The 13,318-nt window shown below is 53.3% G+C and overlaps 1 protein-coding gene across 1 annotated transcript in view; it reads left to right on the top strand.

The window, feature by feature from the left end:
- SLIT1 (slit guidance ligand 1) overlaps positions 1-13,318 on the top strand; it is a 175,739-nt gene that overhangs the window by 137,145 nt on the left and 25,276 nt on the right. The window contains exons 19-25 of the mRNA XM_040486030.1: positions 1,067-1,210; positions 1,473-1,639; positions 4,484-4,616; positions 6,976-7,044; positions 9,526-9,597; positions 12,287-12,358; positions 13,211-13,282. Of these exons, the coding sequence (XP_040341964.1) occupies positions 1,067-1,210; positions 1,473-1,639; positions 4,484-4,616; positions 6,976-7,044; positions 9,526-9,597; positions 12,287-12,358; positions 13,211-13,282 (729 nt within the window). The remainder of the gene's footprint in view (positions 1-1,066; positions 1,211-1,472; positions 1,640-4,483; positions 4,617-6,975; positions 7,045-9,525; positions 9,598-12,286; positions 12,359-13,210; positions 13,283-13,318) is intronic.

Here is a 13,318-nt window from a genome sequence, read left to right as displayed (position 1 = left end):
GGATGCTTAACTGAGCGGCCCAGGCACCCCAGAAATTCAAGCTATTTTAATTTTTTATTATGAGTAATGTGATTAATATCTTTATCATGAAATTCTGTGTGCATCCAGGATTATTCCCTATTGATAAATTCCTAAAAGAAGCCTTGCAGGATGAAAGCGTGAGGCCCGTTTAGGGCCTTTGCTGCCTGCCTCTCACTTCCAGGAAGGCCCCAAACCATTCTCCTGCCGGCCCAAGTGTGAAAATGCCCATTCACCCATACCGACCCTCTATTACTATATTTACTATACTATATTATATACTATACTATTACTATATTTATATATTTATATATTACTATATTTATATATTGCTATATTTTTAGTTATTTTGCAGTTTGTCAGGCAAAGATTCAATATTGCTTACATGTACTTGATTACTAGTAAGTTTAAACATTTTTTTTTTTTAATCGGTGTTCATAAACCATTGTAATTTCCTAGTGAATCGCCTATTCTGTGTCCAGCTTGGTTTTGTTTTTAGTTGGGGAGGGGAATTGAGCCAGGTTTTGGAGGGTGAACGCAGACTTAAGCAGATAAAAATGAGGGAAGGGGTCATTCTAGAAGGACACCACAGCCAGGGAAGGGTATGGAGAGGCAGGCCCCTATGCATGCCCGCAGGACAGAGGAGTCAAGGGTATGTCCCTCTCCAGGAAGGCGGCCGGTGCTGGTCTGGGGTTGGCTCCCGCGGGTCACGGTAAAGAGTGTAAACATTATTCCGTGGGCAGTTTGGGAGCCACTGGGGCTTCGGCCCGGAGAGGAACACGACTGGGTTTAGGTTTTGGGCCAGTGTCCCCGGCGTTGGTGCAGAGCGTGGCCTGGGGGCGGGGGAGGCCCTGGGCACCCAGGGAGTGCAGGCGGAGGTCAGGCCATGTGGGCGCTGTGCAGGCAGGGTGGCTGGGAGAGCATCCTGAGGGGGAGCGTGGGGAGGGGAGGGCCCCGGGAGAAGAATCTGTGGGAGGCCCCCGTGGGCAAGGCGCAGGCTGGTGGGTGGCTGCGGGCACAGCACGGGCTCCCCCCTCTCGCCCCCCAGGATGCTGAGGAACAACCGCATCAGCTGCATCCACAACGACAGCTTCACGGGCCTGCGCAACGTCCGCCTGCTCTCGCTCTACGACAACCAGATCGCCACCATCTCCCCTGGGGCCTTCGACACCCTGCAGGCCCTCTCCACGCTGTAAGTCTGGCTCCGGCATCTGAGCCCCAGCGCCCGTCCGCCCGCCCTCCCAAGGGCGGCTACTTGAAAGCACTCACTGGGGGTGTCGGGCCCTGGTGGTCTGTGGGGTCCCGCCACGTCAGAATGCCACGTCTTGGTAACTGCCGGTCATCTGGGAAAAAGCGTGGGTGGCCGCCTGGCCAGTCTGTGGTGGGGCGACAGGGCATTGCAGGGAAACCCAGCCCGGAGGGTGTGTTGCTGGTCACACGGCTGCCTCTTCCAGAAACCTTCTGGCCAACCCTTTCAACTGCAACTGTCAGCTGGCCTGGCTGGGGGACTGGCTGCGGAAGAGGAAGATTGTGACAGGGAACCCGCGGTGCCAGAACCCAGACTTCCTGCGGCAGATCCCCCTGCAGGACGTGGCCTTCCCTGACTTCAGGTGTGAGGAAGGTAAGTCGTGGGGCCCTGAGCGGGAGGGGAGAGGCAGGCGGGCCAGCCCTGAAGAGTTTCCCGTGGGGAGGGGTGGCCCTGGGCCTGGGGTGGGGCGGGGAGCAGGGAGACCCAGTCTTAGTCCTGCGCCTACCGCTGCCTGGGGGTGTTTTCCCATGATTTTAAGAGCAATAGTTGTTGTTTAAAAAGTTATTGTTTAAAAAATGGAAAGAATAGGTAAAAGGAGGAGATAAACGTTGCCTATTATTCTATCACTCAGAGAAAATCACAGTTAACATTTCAGTGTATTTTTAAAAATGTTTCTTTATTTATTTTGAGAGAGAGAGCACGTAGGGGAGAAGCAGAGAGAGGAGGAGAGAGAGAATCTCATGCAGGCTCCACACTGATAGCTCAGAGCCTGACGAGGGGCTCGAACTCCCAACTGCGAGATTGTGACCTGAGCCACAATCAAGAGTGGGATGCTTAACCGACTGAGCCACCCAGGCGCCCCTACATCTTAGTACTTTTTTTAATGTAAATGTGCCTGATCCACTGATCTGCCTCCTGGCGGTTCCTCAGTGCCCCAGACTTGTGGGCTCAGCCTGTCCATGATGTGCAGTGGGACCTTCCCGGGCCCCCATCCTCCACGTGGGAAACCTGGTCACCTCTCACCCTGATGTCCTGTTTCCTCTGGATTCCCCATCTCTTTCCCGAGGCCCTCCCTTCTAGCCCTGCCCGTGCAGAGTGTAGTAGCCCCATCCCGTGACTTTCCGACAGAGCTCCACGCAGGCAAGCAGCTGCCGGAGGCAGATTTGTACCCAGGGTAACAGAGCAAGGTTGCAGCTCAGCCCGGCGGTCCCTGATCTTGAGCCTGGTCGCCGGGAGTTTCCTGTGGGGAGTTCCAGCCCCCCCCCCCCGCCCCCACTTGGCCTCCTCCACCCCGCTCTCAGCCTGCTTCCAGGGGGCAGTTCGGCTCTCAGACTGGCCCATCCAGGCCGCGCAAGGAGCTTCAACTTTCACACCAAGAGAGAAGGTCAGGGTATTTCTCTAAACAAAGTCAATGGGTTTCCTAGAGCAATTTTACTTGCTATTTTAAAAAAGTTCCATACGACTCACGTATATATTTGTATATCATTTTATATAGTAATAACTTCCTAGTCTTTTAAAAAAAATGTTTTTTTAAAATTTAATTTTATCTTCAATTCCAATATTGTTAACATACAGTATTATTTTAGCTTCAGGCGTACAATATAGTGATTCAACAATTCCATCCATCACCCGGGCTTATCATGACAAGTGAAAGCCCATTACCTATTTTATCCGTCCCCCACCCAAAAATTCTGTTCCTTTTTCTTTTTTCTTAAAGTTTATTTATTTATTTTGAGAGAGAGAGAGAGAGAGAGAGAGAGAGTGGGAAGGAGGGGTCAGAGAGAGAAGGAGAGAGAGAGAATCCCAAGCAGACTCCACACTGTTAGCACAGAGCCTGACACAGGGCTCAGTCTCACGAACGCTGAGATCATGACCTGAGCCAAGAGCAAGAGTCAGACGCTTAACCCACCGAGTGACCCAGACGCCCCAAATTCTGTTTCTTTTTAAACCCGACTATATATTTTGGGTCTTTCCTTCTGCCATTAATTATCTTTTGAAAACATTATTTTCTTTTCAAGAAACAATTTCTTTTTACTTTTCTTATCACAAAGTGAAGCATTACCATTTGCTTAAAAAAACAACACACAATCCAGAAGAGTAAAAAGATCACCAGTGTTGGCCTGTTCCAACTTCCCGGACCTGGAATGACTCCTGGTCAGTGTTCCGCCGGGTGACCTTCCAGAGCTCTGCTGTCATGTCCGTGCATCCTGGCAGGCGACTCTGTGCACGTGCGAGGCTCCCCCCGCCCCCCTCAGAGGGGCTCCCTGGAGGGGAAGGGACAGGAGCACTTTTGAGATGTTGCTGCAGTAGACTGAAGTGGTGGAGAGCAGCTGGCTTAGATTCCAGGCCCGTGCCCCTCTTCCAGGCTGGGGGACCTTGGGCCCCTTACTTAGCCACTCTGCCCTTAGTTTTCTCATCTCTGCGATGGGCTGATAGCACATCCACCGGAGAGATGTTTCGAGGATTCAGGGAGTTCACGACGCCTGCACACAGCTGCCCTCCGTAACTGATAGTCTCTGTCACCTGCTTCCTAGTGCCCTCAGCGGCTCCTACCGTGGTGTCCTTATTGTTCCGCCTGCACCCAGTCAGAAGGGAGGAATATTTACTGGGTAGATAAGTGAATAAATGAAGGAGGTGTGATAGAAGGTGCTCAGAGTCTGTGTCGGCCAGATGCGGGTACGGACGCTGCGCTCTGACCAGCCTTCTGAGCCGAACAAGTTATGTAACCTCTCCAGCTCTCAGTAAAGTATAAGACCATTCATAGGTTCGTTTAGCTGATCTATTTTGAGGACTCCTGTGTGCCAGCCCCTGCTCTAGGTGCTGGGCTCCTTCTGTGAGCAAAAAAGCAGAGACCAGTCTCTGTCCCCGTGGTGCTGGCATCCTTTCTGCATCGTTAAAGAGATCCTGTTCGACATATTGTCTGGCACTTAGTAGGTGCTCAAGAAATGGTATGGTTGCCATCCTCCTGCTGTGCTGAGGTCCACCTTGGACCTGAGGCAGAAGAAATTGACCCAAGACCCATCTTAACCTCGAAATGGTCCAAGGGGCTTCGTTCCTAGTGAGGAAGGCATGCAGCCAAGAGGGGACTTACCAGTGCCTGGGGTAGTGTCAGAGAGGGGCTTCTGTTCTGAGATACCCCAGAGCACGGCCCCAGGTATAAGAGGCCCTAAGAAGGCCTGTCCCCTCACTGACGTGGCTTCGCGCCTTCCTCCCCAGGCCAGGAGGAGGGGGGCTGCCTGCCCCGCCCCCAGTGCCCCCAGGAATGTGCCTGCCTGGACACGGTGGTCCGATGCAGCAACAAGCACCTCCAGGTCCTGCCGAAAGGCATCCCCAAGAATGTCACGGAACTGTGAGTAGCCCCAGGCCTGACGGTGGGGGGGGACAAGGTCACCAAGAACAGCTGGTTAGGGCTTGGAGTGAGGGCGTCGCGGGAGACACTGGTTCCAGGAAGTCTTTGAGCTTCTGTCGGACTCCCCTCTGCAGTCACCTGATGGCATGAGTCTCCCACGGCGAGCGCTTGCTCGCTTTAAGCTGAGGCCTGCTTTTAAAATAAGAAGTAACCTTACGTTGGCTGCTTCACCGCAGCTTGTGAGCATCCCCTCCGTCATGAAAACTCTCACACAAGTTTGTTTTCGCTGGCCGCGCATGACGCTACCACGTGAATCTACTATGATCTATGTAACAAATCCCCCTTTGTTGGAGACTTGTTGCCAATGTTTCACTATTAAAAAAAGTCCCCGAGGTGAACATCCCTTCAGTGAGGCTGCTCGTCAAAGAGCGCTGCATTGCTAGGGCACTTGCTGCCTTTTGCATCATGGCCTTCCAGAAAAGCCATCGTCCTCGCGCCCCAGCTGGCCGGGTGTGGAAATGGCCTTTGTGGCCACCCCCGCTGTCCATACTGGGCATCATGCGCTAAAACCTGTGCTGATTTGGATGTGGTATCTGAGCCTACGTGGGGGCATGGATGTCAGTGTGAGTGACAGACAGAGGAGAGCTGGGCTTCTTCCACTGACACCCCCAAATAAGAGGCTGTGGTCCGTCCCCGACTCGTCCTGTCCCCTGGGATTGGTCCCTCCAGGCCTCCGTAGTTGCGCTTTTCCTTCCCTGTGGGGAGTGTGTGAGCTTTTCATTTGTGTTTCTTTCATTACTGGCGAGGCAGGCTGTTTCTTTTTTTTTTTTTTTTCAACGTTTATTTATTTTGGGGACAGAGAGAGACAGAGCATGAACGGGCGAGGGGCAGAGAGAGAGGGAGACACAGAATCGGAAACAGGCTCCAGGCTCTGAGCCATCAGCCCAGAGCCCGACGCGGGGCTCGAACTCACGGACCGCGAGATCGTGACCTGGCTGAAGTCGGACGCCCAACCGACTGTGCCACCCAGGCGCCCCATGGCAGGCTGTTTCTTTACAGGCACACCAACCACTGCAGTCCTTGTCCTGTGTCCCTCGCCCAGTTTTCTATCATCGTGTTAGTGTCCTGCTTCCTCCTTGGTGCCTCCTAGCCACCCTGAGCATAATGTGACAGGTGGAACAGCCTGGCTTCTTTGACTAAGGATGCTGAAGTTCAGAGGCTGGGAAAATCACTTGACTTCTCTAGGCCTCCGTCTTCCCAGCTCTTAAGTGGGGCCACTAGGGTGTGTTGAGAAGAGCCATTGAGAGGATCACGCGAGATGGGTGGGAAGTCACTTTGTATGACCCAGAGTGATGGGTCAGGATGAGTAAAGCCCTGATTTTGCTGCTCTCTGGATCTTTGGGGGTGGCGGTGAGCCATCCTGAGGGCTGCAGTCGGTGGGGGTCCTGGACAGGGAGCCCAACGGGGGTTTCAGCTCCTGGCCCTTGGATCCCTGCTCAGCGAGGATGTCTGGGGGGATAGGGGACCTTCACAGCATCTTGAATCCCAAGCTCCACCTTGTAGACATGGGGCACCTTAGGGAATGTTACAAGGACCTTTGGTGGGCTTGGCTTTGAGGACAACAACGTGGGCAGCAGTGTGTATAGTGGGTCCCAGAAGGGAGGCCAAGGTGGAGGAACAGATGGAGGCAGCTGAGGAGTCCAGGCGTGGGTGACAGTGTGCATTCAGGGGAGATGTGAGAGCGGAACACGGCACATGAGCAGAGACCAGTGGCAGGAGAGTCAGCAGCTGTGGGGTGCTGTTGAGTGAGTAGGAGAGTCACCTTGAGGGTCCTGAGCCTGGGTGGTTAGCATCATGGTGTGATGCTGAGGGGGCCAGGGGAACCAGTTTGGGTGTGAAAGCCCTGAGGTCAGGTTTGGGCAGGTTTGGGTCTGGGGCTCCCACGGGACCAGCCAGCAAGTGGAGGGAGGGCCTTGCTAGCTGGTGAGGGGCCTGGCAGGTGGACCTGAGGGGACTAGTGGCAGATCTGACCCGTCTGGCCAAGAAAACTGCAGGGCAGAGAGGGGAGAGAGAGGAGCCCAGCATTGAGCCCTGGGTAGCGCCCGCCAGCAGGGAGGAGGCTGAGAGGGCGAGGCAGCGGCAGAAAGGAAGCCAAGGGAGGCTTTGTGTGTCAGAGCTTTTACCGAGTTCTTTGGGTGGCATCTACCCACATGCCTAAGAAACTGCATCTTTTCTCCTCCAGTTAGTGATTCTGGGCCAACTGTGTGGTCTGCATGTAGGAGAGGAGAGGAACTAGAAGGCCCTGGCTGCAGGGGAGGCTCCCCTAGCACCGCACTAACTGTTGTGTTCTGTCCTGTAGTTACTTGGATGGGAACCAGTTCACGCTGGTTCCGGGACAGCTGTCTACCTTCAAGTATCTGCAGCTTGTGTGAGTATTCGGACCTCTGGAGGATCCCAAGCCTGCCTTAGAGGATGGCGGGGGCGGGGGTGGGGGTGGGGGCGCATTGGTATCTAACCCTCTGGCTCCAGCTTTTCTGGAATTCCCTACCACTCGGCTTCCAGCTCATCTGGTTTTTATTTTGCCCCTTCCCTCCCTGAATGTCAGTGCATAGAACTGTGTTGCCACCTAGTGGCCATGCTTGGGAATGGCATGGTTCCTGGCTCCCTTGAGTTGGACCCTGTCCACTTCTCCCTAGCTTGTCACCCCAAGCCTCCATCTGGGCTGAGAATTATTGTTAATGAGGGTCATCCTGGCAAAGGAAGGGGGCCAGAGCAGAAGTAGAGGCTGATGGAAAACGCAGTCCATCCTTGGCCCCTAAACCAAACATGAAATACGACAGCTACAAATACACATCAGTGACTAAGTTTTTCTTCAGGCTAACATCTCTTTTTCTGTTATTTACACCTTTGAGCCTTTCCACTCCATGAAAATATATGAACTAAGCCTCAGAATAAACTTCATTTCTTCTCAGCTCTCCAACCTAATTAACACCTCTCTCCAATTGTCTTGGTGTGCTTATTGGCTAGATTCTCCCAGAAAGAAGTCCAGAGAACATTCCCTGTTAGTTTGGCTTGGAGCAGTACTACTACTCAAAGTGTGGTCTATAGACCAATGGTCACTAGGGAACTGTTTGTAATGGGTCCACAATTAGATAAGAAACTTGCACCAGAATGTAAATCAGTGTCTTTCTTCCATCACTGAGAAGTGTCACTATGAAAAAAGCGTTCGCTAAACTAAGTTGTGTGTTTAGCGTCATAGGTGACTGCACTTTGGCACAAGGTCCTTGTTGTGGGATATTCAGTTCAGGGACTGGCTACTTTGAGTAGCACAGAATCTTGAAGCTCCGGTGGATCTGTCTTTGCTAAAGACCTAGCAGATGTGTTTTGACTGTTCCAATGGGGTGAGGGGTGGGAGGAGGGCGGTGATTTGGTGGCTGGTGACAGAGTAGCAAAGACATAGACGGCTTTTCTCTGGTCTAATTGGAGGCAGCTACACTGGTGGCTTGGATACCTTTGGCAGGAAAGGAGGGAGAGAGGGCCGATGCGGGGCCAGTCCTTGCCAATCAGAAGCAGGGACCACGCGGTGTGCCGAGAGCTCAGAGAGGAACTACAGTGTGGCCTGAGAACAATAGACCGGTCTTAAATGAAATGAGTTAGAGGAACATTTACTAAGAGGAAATGAAGTCAGGGCATGTGTGGGGGCCGGGGCAGAGGCAGAACTCACCAGTAGGCAGAGGGAACAGGGGCAAGAGAATTTCAGGAAGTGTAGCAAATCTATGCCAGGCACGTGGGAGGCAGTGAGGGAGAGGTGGGCCAGAGCCCGGAGCACCTAGCAGGTGGCTGGGATAATTTTTTAGGCAAATGAGAGCCACTGTGGGATTTGGCAGAGAAGTGACCTAGTCAGATTTGTGTCTTAGAAAGATTGAGGTGGTGCCCGCCCGTGTGGAAGATGGATAGAAATGGGGCAAATTTAGGGGAGAGATGAGATACAAGTCTGAGACAGAAGCCAGGAAAAGAGATGGCTTGAGTAAGCAGAAATGAAGGAGGAGGCTGAGAGAGAGGAGCTGGGGGGGGGGGGGGGGGGTCAGTTAGGGCAGTGTTTCTGGGTCCTTGGGGCTGTGGACTAGGTGGGTAGGGGGTAGGAAAAGTGCAAGATGTGGACTGGAGCTGGACTGTCTCTGGAGGGGAGTTCAGAGGCGAGGGCACTGTTGCACGTGGTGGGGAGTGAAGCCAGGAGCTTCCCGAGGCTCCCAGAGTGGACTAAAGGAAGAGGGTCAAGAAGGTAGGGTTGTCTGGGAAAGAAGCTTTACCAAGAGATGGAGGAGGCACGGCCAGGGAGGTGGGGGGGTGGTGGTGTGGGAAGACAGGTGTCTGAGGATGGATGGGGTTTGAAAGGAGGTTTGAGAAGAGGGGTATCAGTTGTGACGGGGGGGGGGGGGTTACTTGATCACCCTGCTTCATTTGAAAAAAGGTGGTTATTGTCCCCTTGGTAGGACGGTAGGAGAGCCACGGAAGGAGCCTGTGTGAAGTACTAGCTAGAGAGAAAGCACAGAGCCCACTAGATCTGGTAGTTCCTTGGTGGGAGCATTTCCACGGTGGAAGGGGGCATGAGCCAGTCTGTCCTTGTGGGGGACAGGGGTGGGGTGGGGAAAGGCAATGGAAACATGTAGCCCTGAGGACGCAGCGGGAGTTCAGGGAGCAGAGCAAAGGGCTGTAACTATTTGTGAACCAAGTGCCCCTCTCTACCACCACCCCAAGCCCCTGCAGCCACCTGGCTGGGGTGGGAGGCGGGCGGGGGGGGGGGGGGGGGGGGGGGCATGGACAGAGTGGGAGAGGGGAGGAGCCTGTAGCAGAGAGCCGGGATTGGGTTCTTCTTTCTTCTAAGCAGTGATGCTTTCGTCTTTTCCAGGGACTTGAGTAACAACAAGATCAGTTCCTTGAGCAATTCCTCCTTCACCAACATGAGCCAGCTGACCACTCTGTGAGTCCCAGTGGTGGGGAGGTGGAGAGAGGGCACGCGCGCTGTGTCACCGAGACTTTCTCCAAGCCCCACTGGTCACTCTTCATCTACCAGGGAGTGTGCCTGGCCTCGCCAACCAAAAAGAAAAAAAAAAAAAAACCCAAATTTTTTTATTGTGAAATATAGCATACATACAGAAAAATGCAAAAAAATATAAAGTACAATTTAACAAATAACCATAAAGCTAGCACATGTGTAAATACCTAAGGCACAAAACGGAACACAGCACGCCCAAAAGTCCTTCCCCCAGCCCCTTCTTGATCATTTGTTCCCCCCTCCCCACCGTCTCCAGGAAGTCCCTCCCCTGACTTTTATGGTGATCATGTCTTTGATTTTCTTTATAGCACTGCCATCTACATATGCACTTCTACACAAATCGGTTTTATTTTTATGTAAATTGAATCATACAGGATGGTTTTGTTTTTTTTTTTTTTTTTGTACCTGGCTTATTTTATGTAGCATTATGTTTGCGAGGTCCACTCATGTGAAGCCGCAGTCTGGTCATTTTTACTGCTGTGTAGTATTCCTTTGTAAGAATATGTCATACCTTCCTTACCCATCTCACTATGGATGGATAGTGGGGTTGTTTCCAGTTCGGACTATTGTGAGCGGTGCTTCCGAACACTTTTGTGCCCATATTCTGAGTTGTTTTAACGATCGCTTTAATTACATGCCAAGCAATCAGTTGGAAAGAATAACAAGCAGCCCGTATACTGGCCTGCAGCTTACGGGGGTATCTCACTCCCCTTCTCCACACCTCATTTTACAGATAATGTGCCAAGAACCTAAGAACTTTCCCTTGGGCTCCACCGTGGTCCAACATTAGAGCCAGTACCCCCAAAAAAGGATGGGGTCGTGACCCAGCCAGACCCCCAGGAGCAGAAGGTGGGCCCGAGGCCATGAAATTCTGGTTCTAGGTTACCCACCTGCACTTACTTGCTCCAGAGTCTTCTCATCAACTGGTTCCCATTTCGAAGTCTTTGTGAGCCTGGATGTGAAGCTGCCATCAGCCAGGGAGGTCCTGCCCACCAGGGGCCGTTTGGCAATGTCTGAAGCATTTTCGGTGGTCAAAGCTAGAGCAGGGGCAGGCGAAGCCCCCAGCACCTTGTGGGCAGAGGCCAGGATTTTACCCCTACACACTGTAAAATGCCCAGGGCAGCCCCCCAACAAAGAATTGTTGGTAGTGCTGGGCTGAGAAGTCCCGGTCTCAGTGGTTCCGGCAGCTGCCGGGGGAAACAGAACCCATTCCTGTGACAGGAGCACACCCCTGCTCTCATTATTATTTGAAAATAGCCCTAGTGGGGCGCCTGGGTGGCGCAGTCGGTTAAGCGTCCGACTTCAGCCAGGTCACGATCTCGCGGTCCGTGAGTTCGAGCCCCGCGTCAGGCTCTGGGCTGATGGCTCAGAGCCTGGAGCCTGTTTCCGATTCTGTGTCTCCCTCTCTCTCTGCCCCTCCCCCATTCATGCTCTGTCTCTCTCTGTCCCAAAAATAAATAAATGTTGAAAAAAAAATTTTTTTGAAAATAGCCCTAGTGAGGTACAGTCAGCATAAAAGAAACTGTACATGCTTGCGGCAAATAAGGATACATCCTGACTTACGTTCACGTCCTTGGAACCATCACCACGATGAACACAGAGACCCCTTCCGTCACCCCCAGAAGCCTCCTCACACCCCTTCTGCCCGGCCCCTCCCAACACCCCCGTCCCAGGGCCGCCACCATTCGGCTCTGTGGGTGAGTCCGCATCGCCTAGGGTTTTGCATGTTTGGGATCGTGCAACGATACTCCTTTTTGTTTGGCATCTTTCAACCCACACAGTTACTCCGAAATTCCCCCATGTCACCGCACGTATGGGTAGTTCCTTCCTTCTTGTCAGCGACTAGTGATGTCCCACTGTATGGCTGCACCAGAGTGTCCCTGTCCCTCCGCTGACGGACATCTGGAGCTATCATGAGTATCGCCTCCCTTGTTGTCAACCTGCCCATCTGCCCTTGGTGGATTCATTTATTTGGAAGCATTTGGGGAGAGTGGGTTAGCCTGTGGACTCTGGAAACTGAGAAGCTGAATTAAAAACCCCGCTTACTGACTTAATTACGCCACCCTGGCGAAGTTCTTTCACCTTGCAGGGCCTCAGTTTCCCCATCTTTACGACGGGGGTAGTCATGGTGCCCTCGTCACCACCACAGCTTCCCAATGTTAGATTACTAGCTGGGCCTGGACCTCACCGGTCCGCTCTGGAAGTGAGGCAGGTCCTGGTCCGGTGTCCACTTCACGGGGACCCTGCCTCTGGCCCTTGCTGGAGTGGCCTCCACGAGGAAGTGCACCCAGTCTCCTTACTGAGGCCTCCCTGGGAGCCGGGCACCGCGCTGAGGGCTTCACCTGGGCCATCTCCCCTTACCCGCAGAAAAACCCTATCAAGTTGTCATTGTTTTTGTCCCTGCTCTGCCGCTGAGGGAGCTGAGAGGCATAAAAGGGTTAGGGGACAGGCCCGGGTCACAGGGCTGACTAGGCCAGGAGCTCAGCCCACACCCTCTTCCACGCTCAGGCCTCCCTCATTTTGCTGCTGAGCCAGCCTGCAGGGGCCTGGTCAGCAACATGGCGCCCCCCACCCCTGTCCTGCTCCCTCCCTCACCCTCCCCCTCATCCCACAGGATTCTCAGCTACAACGCCCTCCAGTGCATCCCTCCGCTGGCCTTCCAGGGGCTGCGCTCCCTGCGCCTGCTGTAAGTCTCTTCATTCTTCATTCCTCTAAAGAGACCCACCCCACAGAGGACCTGCAGCCCACCTGGTGGGTAGAAATGTCTCCATGTCTGTGGCCCCAGCAGAGCCAACAGTGTCCAAAGCTGGGAGGCCTGTCCATTTCCATTGAAGCCCCTCACGGAGGCTGAAGAGTGAACGGAAAACTCTGAGAAATGGGGGTTGCTGTCTGCCCCACTTTGTGTTTTGGGGGAGCAATGGGAGGTGGGGGCATCCAAGATAAGGTAGCCTCTTGTTTGCATGTGAGTTTCCGGTTCCAGTGGAGATTGTTGGCAAGAGATTTGTGAACCTTTCCTAAGAATTCCCACTGGGAGTTTTTGCCCTGTGATCAAAGTCCTCTGTCGCGGCTGTTATGAAGGCCTCTCAAGTATCTGCATGAATCCTCCGGCAGCCCTGCCTGGGGCAGGGTGACATTCTTTATCCCCAATCTACGGCTTGCCATAGTAACTTTTTTTTTTTTTTACCAGGAAGGACCTTCCCCCCCTACCTCCCCCCCACCCAGACTTGCTGGCGGAGTGAGGGAGGGCACAGGGTCAGGGCCTTGCGTTCCATTTGTCATGTAAACGGAAATGGTGCTTTGAGTTATTTGTGATGGCAAAAAGAAGTCCCCCAGAAGGGCTGCGGCACAGGGTTATCTACTTGGATTACGAGGCGCTCCCTCTCCCTTGCCGGTAGCCGGCAGGGTGGGGTCTCTGAGGGGGGCACCGGCTCCCTCTAGCATTGACCTTGACCAAGACCCAAGGATAAGCATGACACACTCCGTCAGTTCTCAAGTCTCTGTCCCTGGACGAGGCACTGACAGCCTCTTCTCTCCTCAGGTCCCTGCATGGCAATGACATCTCCACCCTCCAAGAGGGCATCTTCACAGACGTGACCTCCCTGTCTCACCTGTAAGTAACCCCGGCCCAATTCTCGAGGCCTCTTTG

The sequence above is a fragment of the Herpailurus yagouaroundi genome, unplaced genomic scaffold (assembly GCF_014898765.1).
Source record: "Herpailurus yagouaroundi ecotype Mexico unplaced genomic scaffold, PumYag 163, whole genome shotgun sequence".
Lineage (NCBI taxonomy): Eukaryota > Metazoa > Chordata > Mammalia > Carnivora > Felidae > Herpailurus > Herpailurus yagouaroundi.
This window is presented reverse-complemented; position numbering and strand designations above follow the sequence as displayed.